The 24666-nt window shown below is 39.2% G+C and overlaps 1 protein-coding gene and 1 non-coding gene across 3 annotated transcripts in view; both read left to right on the top strand.

Annotated features, from left to right (window-relative positions):
• ZFR (zinc finger RNA binding protein) overlaps positions 1-24666 on the top strand; it is a 39315-nt gene that overhangs the window by 759 nt on the left and 13890 nt on the right. For both annotated transcript variants that reach the window (XR_008597500.1, XM_054986201.1), the window contains exons 3-13: positions 10569-10851; positions 12225-12369; positions 14632-14850; positions 15682-15929; positions 16423-16614; positions 17236-17521; positions 18230-18426; positions 19520-19639; positions 20718-20863; positions 21121-21283; positions 23908-24113. Coding sequence is in view for 1 of the 2 variants with exons in the window: in XM_054986201.1 (XP_054842176.1) it covers positions 10569-10851; positions 12225-12369; positions 14632-14850; positions 15682-15929; positions 16423-16614; positions 17236-17521; positions 18230-18426; positions 19520-19639; positions 20718-20863; positions 21121-21283; positions 23908-24113 (2205 nt within the window). In the remaining variant the exon portion in view is untranslated. The remainder of the gene's footprint in view (positions 1-10568; positions 10852-12224; positions 12370-14631; positions 14851-15681; positions 15930-16422; positions 16615-17235; positions 17522-18229; positions 18427-19519; positions 19640-20717; positions 20864-21120; positions 21284-23907; positions 24114-24666) is intronic.
• On the top strand, positions 8621-8757 carry LOC129335250 (small nucleolar RNA SNORA66). Its single transcript, XR_008597592.1, has one exon. It is a non-coding gene; the product is annotated as a small nucleolar RNA SNORA66 (small nucleolar RNA).

Here is a 24666-nt window from a genome sequence, read left to right as displayed (position 1 = left end):
AGGTGGCCAGCCGTGTTGGGTTGCTGTAGAACAGAAGGATTTGAGTCCAGTGTCACCGTAGGGACCAACAAGATTTTCAGGGTATGAGCTTTTGAGAGTCAGAGCTCCCTTCTTCAAATACAAGGAGGAGTGAAGATGCTTGAGCCTTTCTATCCCAGCCAGAAGGCTGAAGGTACAATGCATTCATCTTGATGACCTTCCTTGCAACATTCCTCCCTATCTGAAGGGGAGAGCTCTGAAATCTCATACCCTGAAAATCTTTTTGGTCTTCTAAGGTGATGCTGGACTCAAATCTTCCTAGTGGATGTACAGATTGCCCTGGAGTTTGCTTTCTGTCTCTGTAGTGCATGATTAATCCACCCCTTCTTTGGAGGAGGTTGGGATTTATTTATTTATGTCATTTATATTCCGCCTTTCTCACTGAGGTTCAAGGTGGATTGCGTAGTGTGAGATTAGTACAGTCAGTGGCAAGGAGAAGGGCAGGCATTTCCATACAGTGTCAAGAACATTTCCATAAACAATGTCAGGGGGTAAATGAATACAAGTTTACAAAGACATAGTATTAGCAAGGATCCAATATGAGGTTGAAGAATCAGTTCTAGGACTGACATTAAACAACATGAAGCACAGGTAGTATATAGGAGTACATATTTAAAACAACAGCTAATATGTAAGGCAACATGATGGTAAAGTTTATGGTTCCTAAGTCATTCGCGAAACATCTGGGATCCCTTTCCTACAATACTGCCCTCTTAGCTGAGAAAAAAGGCCTTTTTGAATAATTCAGTTTTGCATTGTTTGTGGGCAGCCAGGAGCGTGGGGGGCTCTTCTGACCTCCTCAGGCAGGCTGTTCCATAGGGTAGGGGCCGCCACAGAGAAAACCCATGTACGGGCTGCTGTTGATTTTGCCCGTCTACAGGCTGACACCTGCAAGGTGCACTGCTCTTCCCTCTCTGGCTCACCCTCTCAACAACCAAGTACAGCAAGGCTGAGAGTGATTGTCCCAAGGTCACCTATGGAGCTTCCATGGCAGAATAGAGATTTGAACCTAGGTTCCTAGTTTGGCACTCTCAGCACTGAACCACCTAGCTTCCAGTTAAGTAAGCAAATGGCTGCAGTTCTTTTTCATTTCTTACAAATAAGTCTGGGAAAATTGTATTTTCCATCTTATTTCTTCCATACCCAACAACAACAGGTTGAAGTGACTTGAGTGCCTGTATATTATTATGTATTAGTATTAATAGTAGTAATAGTAACAAAGTATTTTAACCCCTCTCTTTTGTCATCATACAAGAGCTCTAGGTACAAGCAAAAAATTGTTATAAAATATATGCTATATAATGCAAAACAGTAGTAGATTAAATAAATTACAGCCAAAAGAGAAGTTCTAAACTGATTTACTGTTCCATCCTGTATTCCCCAAGACTATTTGCCTTTTCTTTTTAAAAACATCATCTCTACGGGTAGAATTTTCTTTAAACTATAAACCATAACATAATAGCTATACACTATAAACAATAAACATAGAGAATAAGAAAAAACACAACATTCTAAACATAAGTTTCATAGGCCAATTCTGAATCTGGGTGACATCTGTAATCTAGGTGAGAATGGAAGGTGACTAAGGGAGATGCTATGTTACTTAGTTTTTCCCATGCAACTTTCATTTTTCCATATAGTTTTGTTAATCTAGTAACTTCCTCCTGTTTTTTTAAAGTCTAAGGAGGTTAATGAATGTGAATGGGCTTCATCTTGGGCATAGTTGCATAACTCTGTCACCCGTTAGAGTCAAGCTCCCTTTTCCAGATACAGGTAAGAATGGAGAATCTGAATATGGAAGGGGTGTTGCAAAGAAGTAAAATAGGATGTGAATGTACGATGTGAAATATAATTAGCTTGATTAGAGCATTGGAGGAAATGCAGAAAATAAGACAGAGAAGGATGCTGGCATTATAGTGGACGTAGTATGGCATTTTCGTGCAAAGAACAAGAATATTCGGTATCTAATTCAAGTTGTCAGCATCAACCAGCATGGTATACTAATTAGTGTCAGACTAGGGTGTGGTGGACCAGATTTGGATCCCCACTATGCCAGGGAGGCTTGCTGGATGATCTTAGGCCAGCCACTCTCAGCCAAACCTACCTCACAAGGTGGTGATTGTGAGGATAAGATGGAGAAGGGGTGAATGATGAGGTTCATACGGGGAAGAAATTGGTTTTAAATATCTAAATAAGTAAAATGTATGTACGCAGTACAAGGTTCACCCATACTACTATAGAGATTGCAGATAATTGTTCTGTTTAACTTCTGAGTATGTGTGTGTTTTTACCAATCTGTACTTTAAAATGGTAGATTTGAATTTCAACAAAAGTACCTTAAAGCACCCTGAATACATTTCAGTGCAGTGACTGCAGTTGTGAAATGCAGTGATTTCCCAGCCACCCCCTCCCTTTAGTCATCTGCCTTTTTAGTTTTCTGTTACATAGATGGGGGTGAAATTTGGGAGATGTCTGAGACTGCATTTAGTTTACTAAGAAGCTGGTCCTTCAGTCATTCCACTCTGTTTTATATGATTTTTTGTATTTTAACACCTTGTTCATGGATAGATTTCCCTCACCCTCCATTGGAAGAATTGCTTATGTTTCCAATCCCAGATTCAAATGTTGTGTCTTGTTTCATGTCAGGCCAGCAGGCAGGAATGGGCCAACTTTCAAACTCAAAAGGCAGGGTAAAATTATCTTTTATTCCTTCCACATTTTGGACTGTGTCTTCTGACAAGAGGAGGCAGCTAACTGGAGCTTCAGCGTATCAATTATCCAAGAGTTGGTGCAGAACAGGAAAGTGAAGAAAGGAGCAGTGTGTCCGTCTTCAGTTCCAAATCACCCTCTCCCCATTCTCTGAAAGGGCAACAGGGAAAGCTGAGTTTATCCCGTGCTGGATGCAATAGCTCCCACATGACAGTTCCTCCACCCACTCAAAAGGCTTCCCGTGCTACCTCCCCTTTGTCACAGGGAAGTTCTGCTCTTTGCTGATGGAGGGACTCTTTGGATTCTTCACCTGGTTCATCTTCCTTCTCCAATCCACAGTGCAGGACATAGAACAGGGGTGGCCAAACTGCAGCTCGGGAACCACATGTGGCTCTTCTAGACATATTGTGTGGCTCCCGGAGGTCTCTGAGTATCGCCGTGGCCATACATTTTATTTTAGTTTATTTCCCTCCCTTTCCTCCTTGCTTGTCTTTCCCTCCTCCTCCTCTTTCCAGAGCAGTTAGCCGTGTTAGTCTGTAGTAGCAAAATAGAAAAGAGTCCAGTAGCACCTTTAAGACTAACCAACTTTACTGTAGCATAAGCTTTCAAGAACCACAGTTCTCTTTGTCAGATGCATCTGACAAAGTGAACTGTGGTTCTCGAAAGCTTATGCTACTTTTTGAGGAGAGGGAGCATTCAGAAAAGGAAATCTGCTATGCCCTTACACAAGAGGCTGTTAAAAACTGAAACCTTTCAGATTCTCTTGACAAAACTGATACAGACCTTGTATTTGGAGAATGAAAATTTCAAAGGCAGCCCATCTGATGTTAGAGGAATCCTTTCCCAAGACACCCAGGAACACTTTCTTAACATCATTAACCTTGATCACACCACCCCCTTTCCTCAATTTCTGCCACCCCCCCCAGGAGATCCTAGCCCACCCAGACCCAAGTCTTGCAGTTTGGCAGAGAATGTTGGCAAGAAATTAAGGTCATTTGAAGCTTTACAGGGTGGCAGAATTCCTAGCAGGCTCTTCCAGAGGCTTTCCAGTATGCAACCAGATCTTTGGCAGTGAGCATATTATGCCACAATATTTATTTATTTATAGTCCGCCTTTCTCGCTGAGACGCAAGGCAGATTACATAGTGTGAGATTAGTACGATCACTAGCAAGGACAAGGGCAGGCATTTCCATACAGTGTCAAAAACATTTCTATAAACAATGTCATGGAGTAAAAGAATACAAGTTTACAAAGACATAGTATTAGCAAGGATCCAATATGGGGTTGAAGTATTGCTGAAACAGAACATAATCAGTTCTAGGACTGACATTAAACAACATGAAGCACAGGTAGTATATAGGAGTACATATTTAAAGCAACAGATAATATGTAAAGCAACATAATGGTGAAGTCTATGGTTCCTAACTCATTAGCAAAACATCTGAGACCCATCTGAGAACCCACAATATCTGGCTAAGACATATCTGCATTCTGAAATGAACATAGCATCAACTTTTTTTCATGAGGAAAACTTTTGGTTGATTTACTTCAGCCATAGTATTAATAATGTGTCTCAAATAGAAGATTGTCACTATGCCCCCTCCCTCCCCAGAAAAGATGATGGGAGATTAATCATCAAAAGATCTGTCTGTCTTCTCTAGTCTGTGGATCAGGAGAATGAAACCAACAACAACAACAACAAACATTTATTAACAACAACAGTAATAATAATGTACTTATATACCACTCTTCTAGACAGATTAGTGCCCCACTCAGAGCGGTGAACAAGTTAGTGTTATTATTATCATCATAAGAGCTCGAACTTGCAGATGCACCTGCATAACAAACAGGACAGCAGACTTCATCCAATGCTGATTTCTTTATTTCCTAGCACTGCTTTGTGCCTGGAGATCTTTTGTCAGTAACGGAGGTTCCAAAGTATCAACATTTTACTAGTTAGACCAGTGGAGTTTCTAGCTCAGCCACCATGCCTAGTCTTAGGGTGTCATCTTAACAAATGAACAGGGTGACAACTCTCAGTCTGATGCTATATTTTGTTCTCCTGAAATTAGAGAGACTGCAATCACAGAAAATTGGATACTGTAGGAAGGAAGCTGTAGTTAGTCATGGACAATGAGAAGTCTCCCTCAGGACTAGTCCTGATCGCCAGGAAAATGTTCCCGAGTCAAGGCAGTCATTCAGCATTTCATTGATATAAAAGCAGTAGAGGTGTGTTATTGCCATATAGGTCCTTACTTATTTAATTCCAGAAAAGAAGAGACCTCTAGTATCTTAACTGTCTCATTGCAAAACAAGAACCTTTGAATAGGAATTCTCAAGTGAGACACTCAAGCCACACAAGACAGAAGATTTTTGGCCTCCGTAGCCTTACTTTCCTATCCCAATCCTTCCAATGCATTGGAGATTTTGTAGGTATGCTTATGGCAGGCATTGCTTTCAATATTTATTTGCTTTATAGTCCACCTTTTTCCTGAGATTTGAAACAGATTACAAAATAGAAAAAAAATACCCCCCCAAATAAAATTTCAAATTATTAAAAAATGCAGTCAGGCAGGATCCAATAAACAGTGCAACAAGACGAGGATTATAGAATGAGAAAACTGTGCAAACAAAAAACTCTCTGTATCATAAACAATGCAACAGTGGATTACAAATGGAAGACATGATGCAGTAAAGGCAACATGATGCATACTATAGACATTGCAATAGACTGCAGTTCTCTTCTCTTATAAAAAGCATCCTCTGACTGTTCCATCGTACTGCAGTTCTAATCTCTTTATAAAAACATCCTCCTGCACACTGTGTGTATTGATAAAAGAGTGGTGTGGCCAGCACCTTGCATTCAACTCTGTAACTGATTGGTGATTCATGGACTGACTGCAGAATGGGTGTCACATGCATTCACCACGTACCTCCTGATAGTAACCAAGCTGCAATCTTCTGTACCAACTGGAGTTTCTGAGTTGACTTTAAGGGCAGATGCGTGTAAAGTCATTACAATAGTTTAGCCTTAAGGTAGCCATAGCATGGATCCATATGGCCAGATCTGCCGAGTCAAGGTAGGGAGCCATCTTTCATGCTAAATTAAGATGGAAGAAAATATTCCTTTTGCAGCTGATTAATTTGCTTTTCCGTCAGTAGTGCTGGGCCACTATGACCCCTAGACTTTTAACTGAGACAAGGAGTGTCAGCTGGGCTTCATCAAATGTAGGAAGCACAGCGTCCTTCAGGATCTCAACCTGTCCAACCAGCATCATCTCTGTCTTGTCAGGATTCAGTTTCAACTTGTTCACTCTTAGCCATTTGACTGTAGCTGTAAGACAGTGGGTCAGGACCTGTAGAGCATCACTGCGTAGTTTGGATAAAGAAATATAGAGCTGAGGGTTATCCACCATATTGATGACACCCAGCTCCAGAGCCACAAATTATTATTAAGGGCTTTATGTAGAGGCTTGAATAGCATGGAAAATAAGACTGGATCTTGTGGAACCCAACAGGACCAGTCTTACAGTGATGACAGCTGATATCCAATGGCGACCTCTGTGTCCAGTCAATAGGAATAATTTAAACTACTCCAAAGCACATCCCTTGATTTTAACTTCTGTTTCCAAATACCTCAGCAAGATGGCATGGTCCACAGTATCTAAGGCTGCTGATAAACCCAGTAGGAGCAAGGTAGCCTGTATCTACATTCAAATATAGATTGTTGACTGAAGCCACCACTGAAGGGGGTCTAGGACAGATTAATACAATGGCTTTGTTGTTTGTACCTCAGTTGCAGCTGTTAAGTCAGGTGGGAAGTAGAATTCTTGCATCTTTGGGGTATTAGCAGTAGGGCTGCATTTTTTTCATTTGAAGCAGCTGCTTATTTCAGAGTAAAAAATACTCATTTCCCTTATTCCTGCTGCAGCCTGCTATGCTTTCCAAAATGTGAATCCTGGGAGTTGGTGGATCCTTGGTAGCAGTGAGGTAGCAGTGCAACATGAGGGTCTGCAGTGGGAGGGGAGGGAAAGCCTTGCATACGTGAAAGTGCCCTGTGCATGAATATTTTATTTATTTATTTTATTGCATTTCTAGATCACCCTCCCCATCAGACAGGCTCAGGGCAGTGTATCAGCATACAATTTGCAACATACAGTTTAAAAACAATAAAAATATTATAAATAAACATTAAAACACTAGTCAATATACAATAAAATTTCTCGATTGCCAGAATAAATATCAAAATACAGCATTTTAGGCACAGGGCTTGGCTCTTACATCATGCCCTGTGCCACACTTATGAGCTCCTGCATGGGTGGTAGACGGTCTTCAGTGGTATGGCCGGCGAGAGGACAGCCTAGCCCCCACCAAATCCCTGGCGGAACATCTCCGTCTTGCACGCCCAGCAGAAAGATAACAAATCCCGCCGGGCCCTAGTTTCCTCAGAAAGAGAGTTCCACCAGGTCGGAGCCAGGACTGAAAAGGCCCTGGTTCTGGTAGAGGCCAGACAGGTAGACTGCATCTGCATCGTAGTATTGGGACTAATGTGAAAGTCAGCCTCAGATAATATTTTCTGGCACTTTTATTAGTTGTTATTAAATACATAGTTCTAACTGAAAATGTTTAGATGATACATTTATTGTAGGGAAGAAAAGATTTGTAAAGAAAGAAACAGATTGATAGTGCAATCCTAAAAAGATGTATTGTCGAAGGCTTTCACGGCCCACAACAACCATCCTAAAAAGAGTTAAACCAGTCTAAGCCCATTGATTTCAATAGGCTTAGACTGGAGTAACTCTTTTTAGGATTGCGCTGTGAATGTCCTACATTTAATTTTAGCTTTACAAGGCCATGATTTCAGTAGTAATCTTATGATTAGAATGGATAATTACAGAATTTGTTTTGCCATTTTTTGTACTGTGTTGGATCCTCCATAAGAGACTGAGATACACTACAAGCTTGAGTAATCTGAGCCCTCATTGTTCTTTTCATACACCAATAATTCTTCATGTTGAAGTTAAACACTACAGTGTTTTAGGAGTTCTCAGATTTGAATACCATAAGATAAAAAGCAGAATATGTTAAAAGCAGAATATACAGAACATAGAATTAATTACTTCATACACTGATAAGAGGAAAACAATTTTATTTTATATCCTGCCATTCTCCTGAGCATTTCAGGACTTGATGAAGTTCTAAGCATGTAAAATTAATTTTATAAAGCAAACATTAAAACAACAGATATAAAAAAAATTAAACTAGTCTAAAATCACCTTATGCCACCTCTCCACCTGCAGGTATTTCCCCTCTGCCCAGGCTCAGATAATTTCCTTCTTTCTGTTGTATCTAAATAGCAAATATTTTCTAATGCAACAACAGAGGAGAGTATCTGTTAGAACTCCTTTTACAACATTTTACTTAATATAGCATAATTATAATAGCCCCAAAACATTGTTACAGTATGTGTAATTTGAGCAATGGATCCAGTAGTTAAGGTTAAAGAAAGGAACAAAACTTGACGGTGACCGCATGGGAAGGAACCTTTAAATATGTTAATTCAGTGATCTATTTGCCCTTGTGCATGTATGGGGCAACAGATTCAACCAGGAGTGGGCTGTGCATTTGTCAGCCATAGGAAATTGTTCAGAGCAAGGAGCCGGGGAGAATTAAATAGCAAGTGACAGTTCATTTTGGTAGTTTGTATCACTTGACCCACTAGTTCACCAAGGAAGTCTCCCTTTCAGCACCCTCCTTGTGCCTGTGGAGGACAGGCAGATGTTACCAGTTTCTGCAAGTGTGCCTGGTGGTTGAAGGGCTTTCCTCTCAGCCCCTGCAGCAAGGGTTTGAATCCTGAAAATGTGTGGAATCTGGCAAACTCGATCACTGGCTCTGCATTTTGTGGCAGAAGCAAGGGGAACAGGTTTGCTAAAGTAAATGTGGTAACAGAACCTTATTTGCCTTAGAAGCAATAACACTAAGGCTGTTCATTCTGTACCATAACAAAATATATTTTAAGCAAATAACATATTTGATCATATTTGTCATTTAATATTCTGTGCTGTCTTAAAATTAACAAATTAAGGTGATCAGTGTTGTTTGTCTATAGTTCTGCTTCATTCATTTAATGTCACCTTTTTGTTAAGCATTATATGAACACTTCTTTAAGAATTATATGAAGATACAAATTCTCTTAATCTGTACAGGTAGTGCCCACTTTCCTTTTATTTCATCTTCTGTTTTTAACATTTCCTGAGTTTCCTTCTTTGTGTCCAGAATAGATTTTTCAAAGAACTTTACTGTTTCTGCTAGGCCAAGTGTAAGAGTTTGGGGGTGGAGAGGAGATGAAACAACACTTTTGGTTTGGAAAGCCGCAAATGCAACTTCCAGGGAAATCCTAAACAGAGTTAATCCAGTCTAAGCCCATTGATTTCAGTGGGGTTAGACTGGAGCAACTCTGCTTAGAATTTCACTGTTAATATTTAGATTGACCTCCCTGTTGCACCAATATAGATAAAAGCACAACAATAATCAATACTAAGCAATACTATGCCATGTACTTGTATTCTAGATGAACTTTCAAACTTTGCATGAACCGTCTGTGTGTTTTTTTTCTAAGTGTTAGGTAATTCTAACAGGTGTGCTTTAATCTTTTGACAGTTAACTAAAATAGTGGACTCTATCTAGATTAATGTTCCTCTATCAGAGATTCAACCAGTAGTGATCTCTGAACTTAACTTTTTCTGATGTTTTTCAGAGATTTATAGTTTTGTTTTGCAAGTTTGAGTATAACGTCGTTTTTTACTAATTGGAAGGTTATACAGTAGAAACTATGAATATTCAGTGAAGCATCAGACCAATTATCACTTGTTTGTGCTATCACGTGAAAAGCTCTTAGATATTTGCATATGATGACTTATAAAAATGCAAATTCAGATAGCATGTCAGAGCTCTGATGGAAGAAATCTCTTGAGAGAATTTAGGTGAGAATTTACCTATGCATTTCATAGAAACTTTGATTATGTTAAACTTAGAATTTATTAGGAAATGTTAGCAAACTTATTTCTTACTGCCTTTCTGTGTTCTGTTTTTATAGGATTTATATTAATAACCATTTATATTTTTATTACTTGCTTCATTAAAAAAACTAGGGTGTATTTTCAATAAAGTGAAATAAACTCTGGACAGGTGTCTGTGTGTTTGATAAGGAGCTGCAAAGCAATATCGAACCCTGTATAAAATAAATGTACTGATAAACAGGTGGTTCAAAGAACTTAGCTGTTTGACAGGTCTGAGAACGAATTGCTGAAAGCTTTCCAAGGGAAAGATACATCTTTCTTTTGGTTAAGCGGAAGCTTAGTTTCAGACATGGGCAAAAGCGCGTTACATCCCGTCTTCAAGAACTTTCTAGGAGTGTGCTTCTGGCTCTGGTCTTACATGTTTACTGCACAACGGGATATCTTAAGGAACATTGCAGAACAGTAGAAGCAGCACACTGAGTATTACTCAAAACGCACTATAATGCTTTAGTGAGTATAGATCGCCACAAAGTCTAACAGTTAATATATAGGTTTAGGCATTTCTTCAGAATACTACTTTGTTAAAATCATTCAGAAAAAAAGTAAAATTAGTATGAGTAGTAACTTTGAACTCCATCCAGAGATGCGTGCCTGGTACTTTAAATTGTAGATATTGTGTATCTAATGTCGTTTGAGCCTTTTTCCCCAGATACACATGAACATGGAACAATGTAATTGTTTAGCAGTTGGGCATCAGAAAATATTTACTGGTAATACTTCTTGTCATCTTCCAAATGCAGCCAGCAGCCAGCTTCAGGTGTAGCCTATTCCCATCCAACTACAGTGGCAAGCTATACTGTCCATCAGGCTCCAGTAGCTGCACACACAGTTACTGCTGCCTACGCCCCAGCAGCAGCAACAGTTGCAGTAGCCAGGCCTGCTCCAGTGGCTGTTGCAGCTGCTGCAACAGCTGCAGCCTATGGAGGCTACCCTACGGCACATACTGCAACAGATTACGGTTATACACAGAGACAACAAGAAGCTCCACCGCCGCCACCTCCAGTCACAACGCAAAACTACCAGGTAAGTGTACTTAGTACTTAACTCACATTTTTGCAGTAGTGTAATGGGACGTCTCTTTTGAAAAGTGGAGGGCAGTCAAACACGTAAGGCAAAATACATAAGGATGTCCATATGTAATTCTCTCATGTATTTATTTACATAAATATTTATAGGCCACTTTTCTCCCATTAAGGTGCCTCAAAGCTGCTTCCATAGAAAAATATAAATGCAATTTAAAAACCAGCAAAAAAAAAAAACCCTTCAGTTAATTCCAAGGCTGGTCCAAGTATCTCAAATTCACTTTAGGTCAGTGACTAGACTTTGGATACCTGCTGGAGGTAAGATATGCAAGTGTTGTGGTACATATAAGATGTTTTAATCACATGTTTAGACATTTCTCTGAAACCATCAAGATTTAGTTTTTTAAAAGAAATCAAGATGTTATCTACAAGTAATAATAAGATATTAACAGGATTATGGATATAGGAAGGGTCTGATTTGTGGTTGTGTCTGACCCATACTCTTGTGAACTTCTTGCTTTGAGTTCCAAAACTGAGCCTTGTATTTATGAACATGTAAAGTAGGAATGATTCCGAGTGTGTGAGAAGTGTCTTTTCCAAATGATGGAATAATTGGTCAACTAAGCACTGTTAGCAAGTTGAAAACTAAGCACTGCTCAGAGCTCTCAAGATATCCATCCCTGGTGTGTGTGCTTGATCTATGAAGTCAGTGTTCTGTACTTTCCTGCCTTCATAAATTATTTCAGTTTCATTGTATCATTTTTTTATTTCACCTTGCTTCCTCTTTCTAAAGAGGTGATCTTTTTACCTTCCCCTTCCTATTTCCTACAAGACTTCACCAAGCATGGCCTATTTTAGCCTATCAAAAGCGCTAGAAACCATGTTAAAAGAAAGCTGAGAATCTTGGGACACTGAATTCCTTATGAAACTGCAGACTATACATGGCTCTGTAGTACAACATCTCTGTCTGTCTGTCTGTCTGTCTGTAATTAAGAGGTGGCTTCAGACCTAAGTTAATGATGCCTCCCCTTTAAAGTATGAATGGTTGTTTAAAGGAGAAACTGCTGCTTTGATAATTTCAGATGCGTTTATATTTTTATTTAAACCAAGATTAAATAATGCTTGGTACTGAATTAACTTTGCACTAACTAAATAGCTATCCTAAGTACTCTTTGGAGTAGAAACATGGAATGTAAAGAAATATTTAATAATGTCAGGAAAAATTATACTTCAGCCTTTAGGTCGTTCTGATAAACCTGTATTTTAATGATTGATTTTCTGGATAATTCCAGAATAATTTAGTAACAATCTCATGTGTTCAAGGAAAAAACTCAAGTCCTCAGGTCTTCTTTTTTTCTCCCTGTGTATTTTAAGGACTCCTATTCATACGTTAGATCCACTGCTCCAGCTGTGGCTTATGACAGCAAACAATATTATCAACAACCCACAGCCACTGCAGCTGCAGTGGCAGCTGCTGCCCAACCACAGCCTTCTGTAGCTGAATCATACTACCAGACAGGTGGGTTTGCATTCTTTGGGATCATTTAAAATACTTGTATGTTTGGGAAAACTATAGCTTTGAACTTTATGCTGTAATATACCAAAATCTGATTTTTTTCTTCAGTTGTCCAATACCCAATGAATAAGAATAGTCTGCTTTAAAATTATTGTAACTTTTCTTTGCAGACTCATTTGTAAAATATTTAGAGCTTTACTAACAAGCCATATGCTCACAACTAGTTCTGCCTCTTCCCTCAAGGAGCTAAACTGGATATATTGTGCATTGTGCTGTTTTGCATGTCTGATCGGTTGACAACAATCTTAAGGGTCTTGCAGTGGAGTTTTAACAAGAGTTTTTTTGGAAGGGTGGCCTAACTACATATATTGGCACAATATACTGGCAAAAATGCGATTATCAAGTTATAAATACAGGGCACGTGTTCAGCCATACATAGACTACGAAGTCTTCATTATCTTGTCTTTCTGAATTACACATAAAACGTTGGCTTTGAAACATTGGACTTGTTTCATTATTATTCTTGGAGTAAGTTGACTTGAAAGCTTGAGATGGCCTACAGAGTATATTTTTTTACTAGTTTGTAAGCTAGTAAGTATTTTCTTACTAGTTTGTAGTCTAGTAATCTTGCACCAATAGTCCATTATTAATTTTATTATTTATTTACAAAATTTATACATCAAGGCAGCTAGTGGATTTAAAACATACGTAACAAAAATATGTCTTAAAAACCATTAAAATAAAAATGCTCCTTTAAAAAAATTAAAACCAAACTGGCAGAAGATGACATAAGGGGACAGGCTGTCTGGGGAGAAATTTCCAGAGTTTTGTTGCCATTACTGAGAAGGTCTTTCTCCTAATCTCAGAAGACAGGGCACCCAAAGCAGGTCCTTGGGAGATGACTGTAGCAGCTGGGTAGATTCATAAAGGAGTAGGTGGTCCTTCAGGTATGCTGGTCCCAAGCCATAAAGATCAATCCCAGAGCTCTGAATTGTGTTTCAAAACAAATTGGGAGCCAGCGTAGATGGGCCAAGCCTGGAAGGATATGGTCCGTATTACCCACATCAGTGAACATCCTGGCTGCAGTTTTCTTAACCCGTTGAAATTTCTGAATGCATTTCAAGGGAAGCCCCATGCAGAGTGCATTGTAGTAATCTAATCATGACACTCAGAGCTGGATAGCTTGAACAGATTTCAGTTCATTAAATATAATGGTTGACAGTCTCTCTTGACATTCTAATCAAGTGGATGTAAGCCTGAGGCTGTGCTATAGGCAGATGCGGCAGACCCTGTTGTTCTTATCCAGGCACCCTACAACACCACCCCTTTTCTTGGGCTATTTAGGAAAGAGATGAGCCACCCATGCTTTAAATCTTCATTATAAAAAAACAATGTTGCATTTAGCTGGAGAGAGACTTTTCCGAATAATTTTGTTCTGCCATTATTCAGATAGTCAGCCAGTTTTTAGAGACAGATCTGTATGATGCATTTTTGTTTGGAGCATAGTTCTAAGTGTGAACTAGTCATCACCTCTCTGTCAAAAAATGCACTTTTATATATTAATCAGAATTATAACTCGAAGATGTTATGTCTGAATCCACTGTTTCAGCAGGATAAAACATGGAGAAAGAATGTGAAATGAGACTATCTTAGTTTGTTTTTTAATCAGTTTCTTTCATTTTAGCCCTGGTATGTATTTGTTTGTATTCAAGCAACTGCCAGTTGAAGGCACATGGATTTTCTCTGGATCCCATGTTAATTGCACTGATGGAAGGGGGAGGAGAGTCAATTTAACCCTCTTCCCACTGCAGCACCCCCCCCCTCCCCACCTTATTGCTGTTGATTCATGTGGGCACTGTGGGAATAATCTTTTGGGAAACAGAGGGATTACAGGAGGAAGAAGAACATGGATAAAATGAACACGTCACTGGTGGTTGGTTAGAAACAAGCCATTATGTGAGACTGAAAAATGTGGGTAAATATGCTGGTTTAAGAAGCCATAACAGCAGGGGAATAGAAACAAAAACCTTTAAAAATCCTCTTCCAGTGTCTTAATATAATATTTGTTGTAATAAAGTATACCATTCAACATTACAGACATGCTAAAGATTGAAACGTTAAAAAGCTAGGATGGAACTTGAGCTCGTGTGTTCTGTTGAATTCTGTTACAAGGTGAAAAAAATGAAATTACAGCTGTTATTAAATTGTTGAAAGACCATTTCCTTGTGCATTTTTCAGATTATAACTTTGTTCTTTTCTGATTAGCTGCAAAAGCAGGCTATAGCCAAGGAGCAACTCAGTATACCCAAGCCCAGCAAACTCGACAAGTGACTGCCATAAAACCAGCCACTCCAAGCCCGGCTACCACTACCTTCTCCATATATCCAGTATCTTCCACTGTGCAACCAGTCGCAGCTGCTGCTACTGTTGTCCCCTCGTATACCCAGAGTGCTACATACAGTACAACAGCGGTTACTTACTCTGGTGAGTAATGTTTAGAGAAAGCTTTGGAGGGTAGAAAAGAGCTTTGGAGGGTAGAAATTACAGTTCTGGTGTCTATGAGATGCTGAGGTCAGAGGTATAAGAATACTGCACTAAATATGACTGCTCTCTTTAACAAGAAGAGCCATATTGTGTCTAGAATAGATCACACATTGGGATTTTTAACTTAATCTAAGGTATGGCTGTAGCAAGGATGATTGAAGGAAGATGCTGGTAGGCTGTTAATGCAGGATGTGAGGGAACATAGAGCTGTGTAGGAGCCCTGTCCTGGTAATCTTTGTTTTGATCCTTCACATAGACATGAAATACAGATTTTAAAATTTCCTGTGTAACCACATTGGCTAGAAACATTTTAACTGAATGTTACATAATCTGTGTTGCTTGCATGCAGACTGTTTATATTGTTACTATAGTTTCACTTCCGTTTGGTTTAAGAAACCTGATTTGTTTATTTTATATTAGTGCTGAAAGATACTGGAAGTGGATCTAACCATCCTCCAAGTAGCTTTCCTCCAGCCTAAATGGCTCTTCCTCCAGTGGAAGAGGCACAAGTTGAAGGGAAGGCTTCTTAGGTTTGAGAAAAACTTCACATTTGAGCCAATAGGAAAGGTGGGGTATAAATATTTTAATAAATAAACACATAAATAAACTTTGCTCAGTGGAGCAGTTGTAGGATACGATAGGATCCACTCCACTTCAATAAAAGGAATTCTAGCTATATCTCTGAGAAACACTGTTTAATTAAAATTACCAATGTGTAAAATTTTACACATGCAACTCAAATCTTTTTTTAATTATTGTTGTTGTCCTAAGGTACCTCTTACTCTGGCTACGAGGCTGCAGTGTATTCAGCTGCATCATCTTATTACCAACAACAGCAGCAGCAGCAGAAACAGGCAGCAGCGGCTGCAGCTGCTGCTGCTGCAACAGCCGCTTGGACAGGGACCACCTTTACTAAAAAGGCACCATTCCAAAACAAACAGTTGAAACCAAAACAACCTCCCAAACCACCCCAGATCCATTATTGTGATGTTTGTAAGATCAGCTGTGCTGGACCACAGGTACCATTGTCTTCTCATTGTGTAATCAGTTTCTGTGTAGCAAATATTCATATATTAAGAGGCAAAGAAGGCTTCAAGGTTAAAAGGTATATTGTAATAAACGTTACTGTATTTGAGGAGGTACATAGTATCTGCTTCATACCAAATAAGGTATCAGTAACCTGAGTATAAACTTTATGTTTGAGATTTCTCATTGTACTGTTTGGGAAGTATGCTAGCTTGGAAATGGTTGAATGTAATAATAGATAGATAATAGATAATAATCATTTCTGTTGAATAAAACGAAGTCTTCAGATGATTAGGGGAATTGTATTTTCTGGAATTTTTCAACAGACTTACAGGTGAAAATCATGATACATGTAAATGTCTTAGCAAAATCAGCCTGTTAATGAGTCCTACGTCTAGCTTATCATCTTTGCTTTTTCAATGAGATAAATAATAACAGCATGTACTAGAAGGTGCATTTTACTTTTTTGTGTGGTCATTTGAACAGACTTACAAGGAACATCTGGAAGGACAGAAACATAAAAAGAAAGAAGCTGCGCTGAAAGCATCACAGAATACCACCAGCAACAATTCATCTGCTCGTGGGACTCAAAATCAATTGCGCTGTGAACTTTGTGATGTGTCTTGCACTGGAGCTGATGCCTATGCTGCCCATATTCGTGGAGCTAAGCATCAGAAAGTAGGTTCTCTGCCCTCCACTAAGTAGACCTTGTTATGTTTGGCAAAAAATCTTTGTGGGAAGAAGCAAGATTTGAGTCCAGTGGCACCTTAATGACCAAGAAGAGTTTCAGGGTATAAGCTTTCAAGATTCAAAGCTCCCCTTTTCAGGTTAACTTTGACTCTTGAAAGCTTATAACTTGAAAATCTTGTTGGTCTTTAAGGTGCCTCTGGACTTGAATCTTGCTGTTCTGCTGAAGACCAACACGACTACTCACCTGAAACCATCTTCAGTGGGGAGATAGTCATTTTATACAACAAATGCAGCAGATAAGATATGCATAAAGTAAACTATTCTGAAATTTCATATAGGGTATATAGAGAAGCAATTAAGATGGGACTTCTGGAGCATTCATTTTGGAATCTGTCAAATTCTTCCTTCTGGCAGCAGGTTCATCTGTAATGTGTGTATTGGAACTCATTCCGTTTTTGATCAGTAAACTAATGTTTGATGTGGAAATGCTTTTGAAAGTCCCTCAGACTTGCACATTTCTTATGCTGTTAGAAGCACAAACAACATGATTTTGAACATTTAGCATTTTTTGTAGATTTTGCTAATAACTACAGCTATTGGTTCTTCTAGGTTGTTAAGCTTCACACCAAGCTTGGAAAACCCATTCCTTCAACTGAACCAAATGTTGGTACCCAGGCTACATCTTCAACATCTGCTTCTGCTTCCAAACCTACAGCAGCCTCTTCAAATATTGTAACTAGCAGCAGTGCTGTGAATTCTTCTGTTGCATCTTCTGCAGTGAAAATTCTTACTCCCTCTGCCAATGTGTTGCTAACTGCAGCAGCCAACAAGTCAACAATAGTTCCAGCAAATGTTGCTGTAAAGAAAATATCTACACCCAAAATTAATTTTGTTGGCAAGTATAGAAGCCATTATTTCAGAGTTTAGCTAGATGTACATTTATATATAAACTTCAAATCGTACGGTATATGATATCTTCCTGTCTCTGCTGTGGTTTTGACTGCCAGTGGCTATGTTTATTGTTTTATTGTGCAGCCCATTGAGACTTCTCTTTCCTGGGCAATCTTGATACATTAATTAATATTGAACCATAAGATTGTCATATAATGCAACTCCAGATTGTAGTTTGAATTTTTCCTCACCGAAATTTAACCACATACATCTGAAAATCCTGTGCCCAGCTCCCTTGTCTCTTGAGTTGACAGAAGCCCTGTATAAGTGCATATTGTTTGCCATTATGAAAACTCAACGTATTCACCTTGTCTTCTGTTGCATTATACAGGTTTTATTTTTTATTTTATTTCAGTCACCGAGCATTACTGATCATCATAGTGTTAGTTATTTCTCAAAAATAGTAATGTAGTATGTCTTAACTCTTCACACTTGGAAGACATTGAAGCAGGCTCTGTAGAATGTTAACTTAAAGCCATGAAACGTTCATGGATCTAAGCGGAGGTGTTGGCTTTGGGAGCCTTTAAACACAGATCATTATTTATGCTAGATGTGCAGAGTATCCAAGTTGCCCTTTGAGTATTACCCAGCCCCCAGTCTGTGACAAGAAATATTTGTGAAGGACATGTTTAACTTAAATGTTTTCTATTAGGTGGCAATAAGCTACAGACAACTGGAAATAAAGTGGATGAATTAAAAGCAGTGGAAAACGTCAAAACTGCTCCTTCTGTTGCTGCAGTGCAGACGCAAGAAATCAAACCAGATACATCTACTGAACCTGTAACACCCACATCTCTTGCTGCTTTGCAAAGTGATGTCCAGCCAGTGGGTCATGACTATGTGGAAGAGGTATTAATATTAAATACAGTTGTACAAAAGAGCATAAATGCAGAATTTGTGTGCTACATTTATTCCTGTAGCATGGAAATATGAGATAAAGGCAATCAGCATATTATATTAGTAACCACTATGCCTTTCCTGCCTATCCATGAGAAATGTACCTTAAAATATTCTGTTAACTATTCATGGTGTCTGCTTGTAGACTGGGAATGGTGAACCAATTCCATTTGTCTGCTGATATTTCACTTCACAGCCTTTGTTTTTAGCTTTATATTTTGTCGCTGCCTGTGTGATTCAGCAAAAGAAATGGAAGGAAACTTTAAAGCTTTGTCAAGAGCAGCCCCTCCAGTATAACAAACAGTTTCTTGTGAAACTGGAAAATAGTAAAGCACTGGGCAAATCTAGTATCATGACACTGTTTCTGAAATTGTTACCAATTGATACGTTTGTTTGCAGACGTTGCATTACTGAGTGATAATAGATATACAGTAAAAAGGAAAACATTTTGTAGCCTGCTATTCAGGAAGAGTCTGAACTATTCAGGAACTAATCTCTCACTGTACCTACACCTTCTGAGAGAGAGGATACATAAAAGATGAGAGAATGGTCAGAGAGAGCAATAAACATTTCAGCATTTTATTTTTATTCATTTAATGTGTGTATTATGCAGTAGATAGCTCTGAGTGGATTACAGTGAAACCCTGCTCCCAAATTAGAACAGCCAGCTATTTATTAAATCATATTTTCATACATCACAAAGATACAAACAAACAAGAAATAAAGCGGTTTCCCCCAGTTTAAAGCTAGAGCCTTCTGAAATAAGATGTTTCCTGAAAGTCAACAAGGAACAAAATATGTGAAATAACTTGATCTGGAAGTCTCTGATACTGACAAGGTGGTAGATCTGTACCAACCGTAGTTTCCAAAAGTCAGTCATTGTAAATACAATGGAGGATTACTGTGGCTAGTTCATACAACTCTTTTATTGCTGGTATTATTATTCAGCTGTATGTGGAAATTGAAAAAGAATGAATTTAGATGATTATGAAAACCAAATAGCATTCTGTAAAAATTTTGAAATTACATTCTCTTTATTTCTAAGGTACGAAATGATGAAGGGAAGGTGATTCGTTTCCACTGCAAGCTTTGTGAATGCAGCTTTAATGATCCTAATGCCAAGGAGATGCATTTAAAAGGAAGACGGCACAGACTGCAGTATAAGGTGAATTGATGTAGAAGAAAAGACCACGAGGCCCTTCTTATAATTGTTGGTACTAGCCTATTTCTTGACTGACTGACCTTTTGCTATTACTCAGACTCCTCTGAGGATGAGCCCTGGCAAGATGTTTAGTTGTATATGCTACAGACCCCGGAAAGAACAGTTGTATGTTGTTAATATTTACAGATTAATAATTTGCTGAGAGAGGCAAATTCATAATGGCTGTTTTAAATCCATGAAAATTAATATCTCACCTGACGTTTTAAAAATGGTTTATTACTAGTCCTCATGTAACTAGTGGTTATAGAAATAAAAATTCATAGATAAAATATCAGAAAATTGGTTAGAAAACTGGATGGGATGCTCATTGGTCAAAAAATGAGATACTTGCCTGTACTTGCTGTTCCCAGTCTCTCCACTTTTATTATCACTGCCTTTCTGGCCATCGGACCACATCACTACTGTTCTGTTTTCTTCTTTGTTGAGGGAAGAATGTATGTGGTGGGAAAGGTAGAGGCAAGGTGTGGGGGAGCCCTCTGTGCCTTCTGATGTTAGGGTGAGGGGAAGAGGTAGCCTTCCCCATCCCAAACTTCTGTTTTCACAGTGACTATTCAGAACTCGCTGTTTGTATTTAATGATACCACCTTTAACAGATGTCTCAGTTATATTTTATATTTCACAAATGCACTGTCAAGTCTACTTTTAAAGATCAGGTTCTGCATTTTCCCCATTTTAACATATTTATCCTTCCTCACATTAAAACTGTAACTGTAACATAGACCTATTAAAAACAATGACAGTATGATGATTTTTGAAAACCAGCTCATTGCTGCCCAAACCCTGGAAGACACAGTTGTTCAATCAGCATGTTAGGCTATAAAAGCTATGCAGAGCATCACAGGAGGAGGCAATGGTTCTTTGTTTCCCACTGGTCTGAATGTTAGTAGCTCTTCATGAAGTTTAGTATAAAGCATTGTGTCATGTATCTTCCTTGATGCCTATAATCGGTGCTCTGTACTGACAGTAAACCTGATAAGAAAATTAGGTAGAATAAAATTGAAATCCTTTCTTTTGAAAACAGAAAAAAGTAAACCCTGACTTGCAAGTAGAAGTAAAGCCTAGTATTCGGGCAAGGAAGATACAAGAAGAAAAGATGAGAAAGCAGATGCAGAAAGAGGAATATTGGAGAAGGCGTGAAGAAGAGGAGCGGTGGAGGATGGAGATCAGGTGACAAATATGTTGGCTCAAATAAGTTATGCTGAAGGAAGAGTATACTTATCCATGCCATGTAAACTATATTTTTGTGACAGCTTATCTTGGAGAACTTGAATTAATTTTGGTTTTTCCACACTGATAAGCAGTCGATTTTTTTGAGGTGAGACAGAAATAATTTCTTTGGGTCCAACCTTGTTGCTGCAGTATTGAGTGCGCTGTAAGTGAAGCTATTCCTATAACTGAAATGTGATTTCATTCATGTACTTCAGACGTTACGAGGAGGACATGTACTGGAGGAGAATGGAGGAAGAACAGCATCACTGGGATGACCGTCGCAGGATACCTGATGGAGGATATCCTCATGGACCTCCAGGTCCCCTTGGGCTACTTGGTGTTAGACCAGGGATGCCACCACAGCCCCAGGGACCAGCGGTGAGTAATACAAACAGCATTGTTTATTTAGATCTTTCTGTTGTGTTTCTTCCTGCTCAAAGTGGCTTACCAAAAAACACAAAAAACAATTTAAACATAATATAGATGTCTAGTTGATACAGACTTTCTTTACAGCTGGACTGTGGCCATAAGTGTGAGAGGCAGTACTGCGTAATTTACACATAGATTGTATACCGAGGAAGTCCAAAATGCTGTTTTTCATTGGCAAGAAATGATTGTGCCCCTCCTATGTTTGCTTAAAGGCCGCATCAGACAAGGTACTATCAAGGTGTTTTAGAGAAAGCAGTAGTACTGTGGCATCTTGCTGGAAGACTGGATTTACTGCTGTTGATACGACTTTTGACCTGCCTCCTGCTGTGCATACATCATTTCTGAGTGGTTTCACCTATTCTGGGCTTAAGGCAATTTCACCGGTCCAGCAGAACCAATGTCATTCACAGCAGCCAGGCACAGGGTTCAGCCAGTGGTGGAACACCACAGAACAGAAGCAAGCAGTACCTAGCCACAACCACAAGGCATTCCTGCACTTCAGTTTGCTTCTGTTGCAACAGTGTCCCTTACTTCAGTTTGGTTTGGGTGGAATGGATGTGATTGTCTGGTGAAGTTGGTCCCCTTGCTTCACGCTTGATTCTGGGGAGGACTCCATTCCATGCTTCAGTTTGCTTCTGTTGGGATTTCTCTGGGATGAGCACAGCTTTCATTTGGCAGCCCTGCCCCAGTGTGTTTCTGCAGTAGGAGTCAGCTTTGACTTTCCCCCCATAGGAAACAATGGAATGGCTGGGGGCACCTTTTTGGAGGGAGCATAGAATTGGCCCTAATCTTCCTGAAACTTGGAGAGGTCTTTAGAAGATAATTAGGAGTAGGTTCTCTGCAAATTGGTGGAGTGTACTTAAAAAATAACACCCCCAGCCTCCTGGACATCTCCCAGATAGTTATCCGCATAGGTAATAATGGAGAGTGGGTGGGGGCATCTCCTTCGGGGGCCCATAACATTGGCCTCTGGGGTCTAGTATTTATGAAACTTGGAGGGGTCTTTAGAGGACAGTCAGGAGTAGGTTACGTGCAAATTTGGTAATTGATTGAAAAATAACACACACACACACACACACACACACACACACTCTGAAAGAAAGGGAGGAACTGCTGTTTCCTTGCAAAGGAATAGCCCAGCCCGTATTACCAAATTTTACCAAGTTAATTCAGTAAAATTGAGATTGGTATTCTGAACCTGATTCGGTATGCATTATTTTGATCCTGAATACCTGGATTTTACCAAATCATCTAAAAAATATTTTTGTTATTCCGAATACCAAATCAAACTGTACACCCCTTGACTCTCACAACTCCCAAGTGCTGACATTCCAAGTAGGTGTCTAATTTTCTAGATGTGTAATCTGTTAATTAAGATTAAGATAAACTAATCTTAAAATAAACAATTGACCCTGATCAGCTGCAGCCACAGGATATTCACCTTTGGTTCTTGGATGAATGATCTATATATGTGGATACTAACTCTCTGAATGGGAAGCTTGTGCCACAAAATTTAACTCTTTCCTGATGGCTTTGCTTCCTATGAGGCCATATGATGTTTTTGATTAGCAAGTGCAGCCAAGATCTCCAAAAGAAAGAGAGGGCAGTGTACATTTTGGGATTGCAGTAGGGATTCCCACACTGCCTTCTCTTCAGTAAAACCTGAAAATTCAGAATTATGCCCTTATACCCTCGTAATCCAAAAAGCTCCAGAATGTGGAATTTTCTGCATATTAACAGATTGTGAGTCATCAAGTAGTTATAATCTGGTAGTCACCTATGTATCTGAGGATATTCACTGACTTTGAGGGTCGATGGAATCAACCACCTTTGTTCAGTATGTAGAGCTGCAAGTATGTAGAAGTTCTAGTAGATCTGGTTCCCGCAACGTATAGGGACTTGTTGAGATTGCTGTTCTGGAATTGCTGTTATAAACAATCATGTCAAGTGAATACTCTTTGCTCCTATGTTTCAGCTGGTAACAAAAACACCCAGTTGATGTTATAAGGACACACTGGACGTCTTAAGTTAATGTAGCTTGGGTACAGACAGGTCCTTTTCTGCATAAATATGCAGGCATACGTTTCCTTATTTTGAACTTCTGCTGAGATGTGCCATTATGGAGAATTGTAACTAAGAACACAGCTATGTTAACAAATGAAGAGACAGGGAAAATAAAATCCCATTGACTGTACTGAAAAGGCTCTCTCCTCTGGAACTGATGCATTTTATCAGGTGCAATCTAGCAGGTGTAGGCAACACATTTACAGATTTGTCGAACAGTAAAAGCCTGCTGCTCCAACAGTCTTTGATCCCATGTGATCTAGGTCTGATCTTCAGGAAAGACAGTAAGGTTGTCCCATCCGCCTTCGGTGTTTGCTGAAATACTTCCAGTAACCAGTATGTTAAAACTTGCTTTCAAGAGCTTGAGTCCTGAATTTGAGTACTCTATATGCTTCTAGAGAAAAGGTTGAAGTTGTAATTTAAAAACAATTGCAAGCAATAGAAATTGTTTAAAATATGGAATGTATGTGGGAGCATATCTTAATTTGAAATGCACTTTCTCTGTGTAGCCTCTTCGTCGACCAGATTCATCAGATGACCGTTATGTAATGACCAAACATGCAGCTATCTATCCAACTGAGGAGGAACTCCAAGCAGTCCAAAAAATAGTGTCCATCACTGAGCGTGCGCTGAAGCTGGTGTCTGATAATATGACTGACAACGAAAAAGCCAAGGGCAAGGATGGAGATGATAAAAAAGAAGGCAATAAAGATAGGCAAGTTTTGATACCATTACCTCATGTTTGTTTTGTATTGAAGTCTATTATCAGTGTTTATTTGGAGGATACAAAATGGAATGGGGAGGATTTACCCCATATTTTGTGCCATTCTGTTGAATTCTCTGATATAGTTTTCAGGGCTCTGTGCTCAGAAATCTTGGTTTTTGTGCACACTGATAGAACTCTTTAGCATTATCAGAAAAGAGGTCTGGAAGGGACCCTTAGAAGTGAGAGTTCCTTGCAGCACAAGCATTTTCCAGGAGTGGCCGGGAACTAGAGTTCCTTAGCAGCCTCTCTTTTGTTTTGAGGAGATCAGGAGTGTATTGGATCTCCACAAACCAAACCCACTGTTCCTTGGTTGTAGCTAGCAGTAGAGAAGGGCTCTGAGATCCACCCAATGCCAGAAACACTTGTTCATTCGTTGAATCAGTCATCTTAATGATGACTAGCTCTTTCTCCAAAACCTTTGCTTTCTGCCGTAGTTTGGTGTAGAGCACACACAGTCTTGAGGGTGCTCGTAGGTACTGTGCATGATTCTTTGCATAGCACT

Source organism: Eublepharis macularius, chromosome 8, assembly GCF_028583425.1.
Source record: "Eublepharis macularius isolate TG4126 chromosome 8, MPM_Emac_v1.0, whole genome shotgun sequence".
Taxonomy (NCBI): Eukaryota; Metazoa; Chordata; class Lepidosauria; order Squamata; family Eublepharidae; genus Eublepharis; species Eublepharis macularius.
Note: the sequence above shows the minus strand (reverse complement) of the source record. Positions and strands in the feature narration are given on the sequence as shown.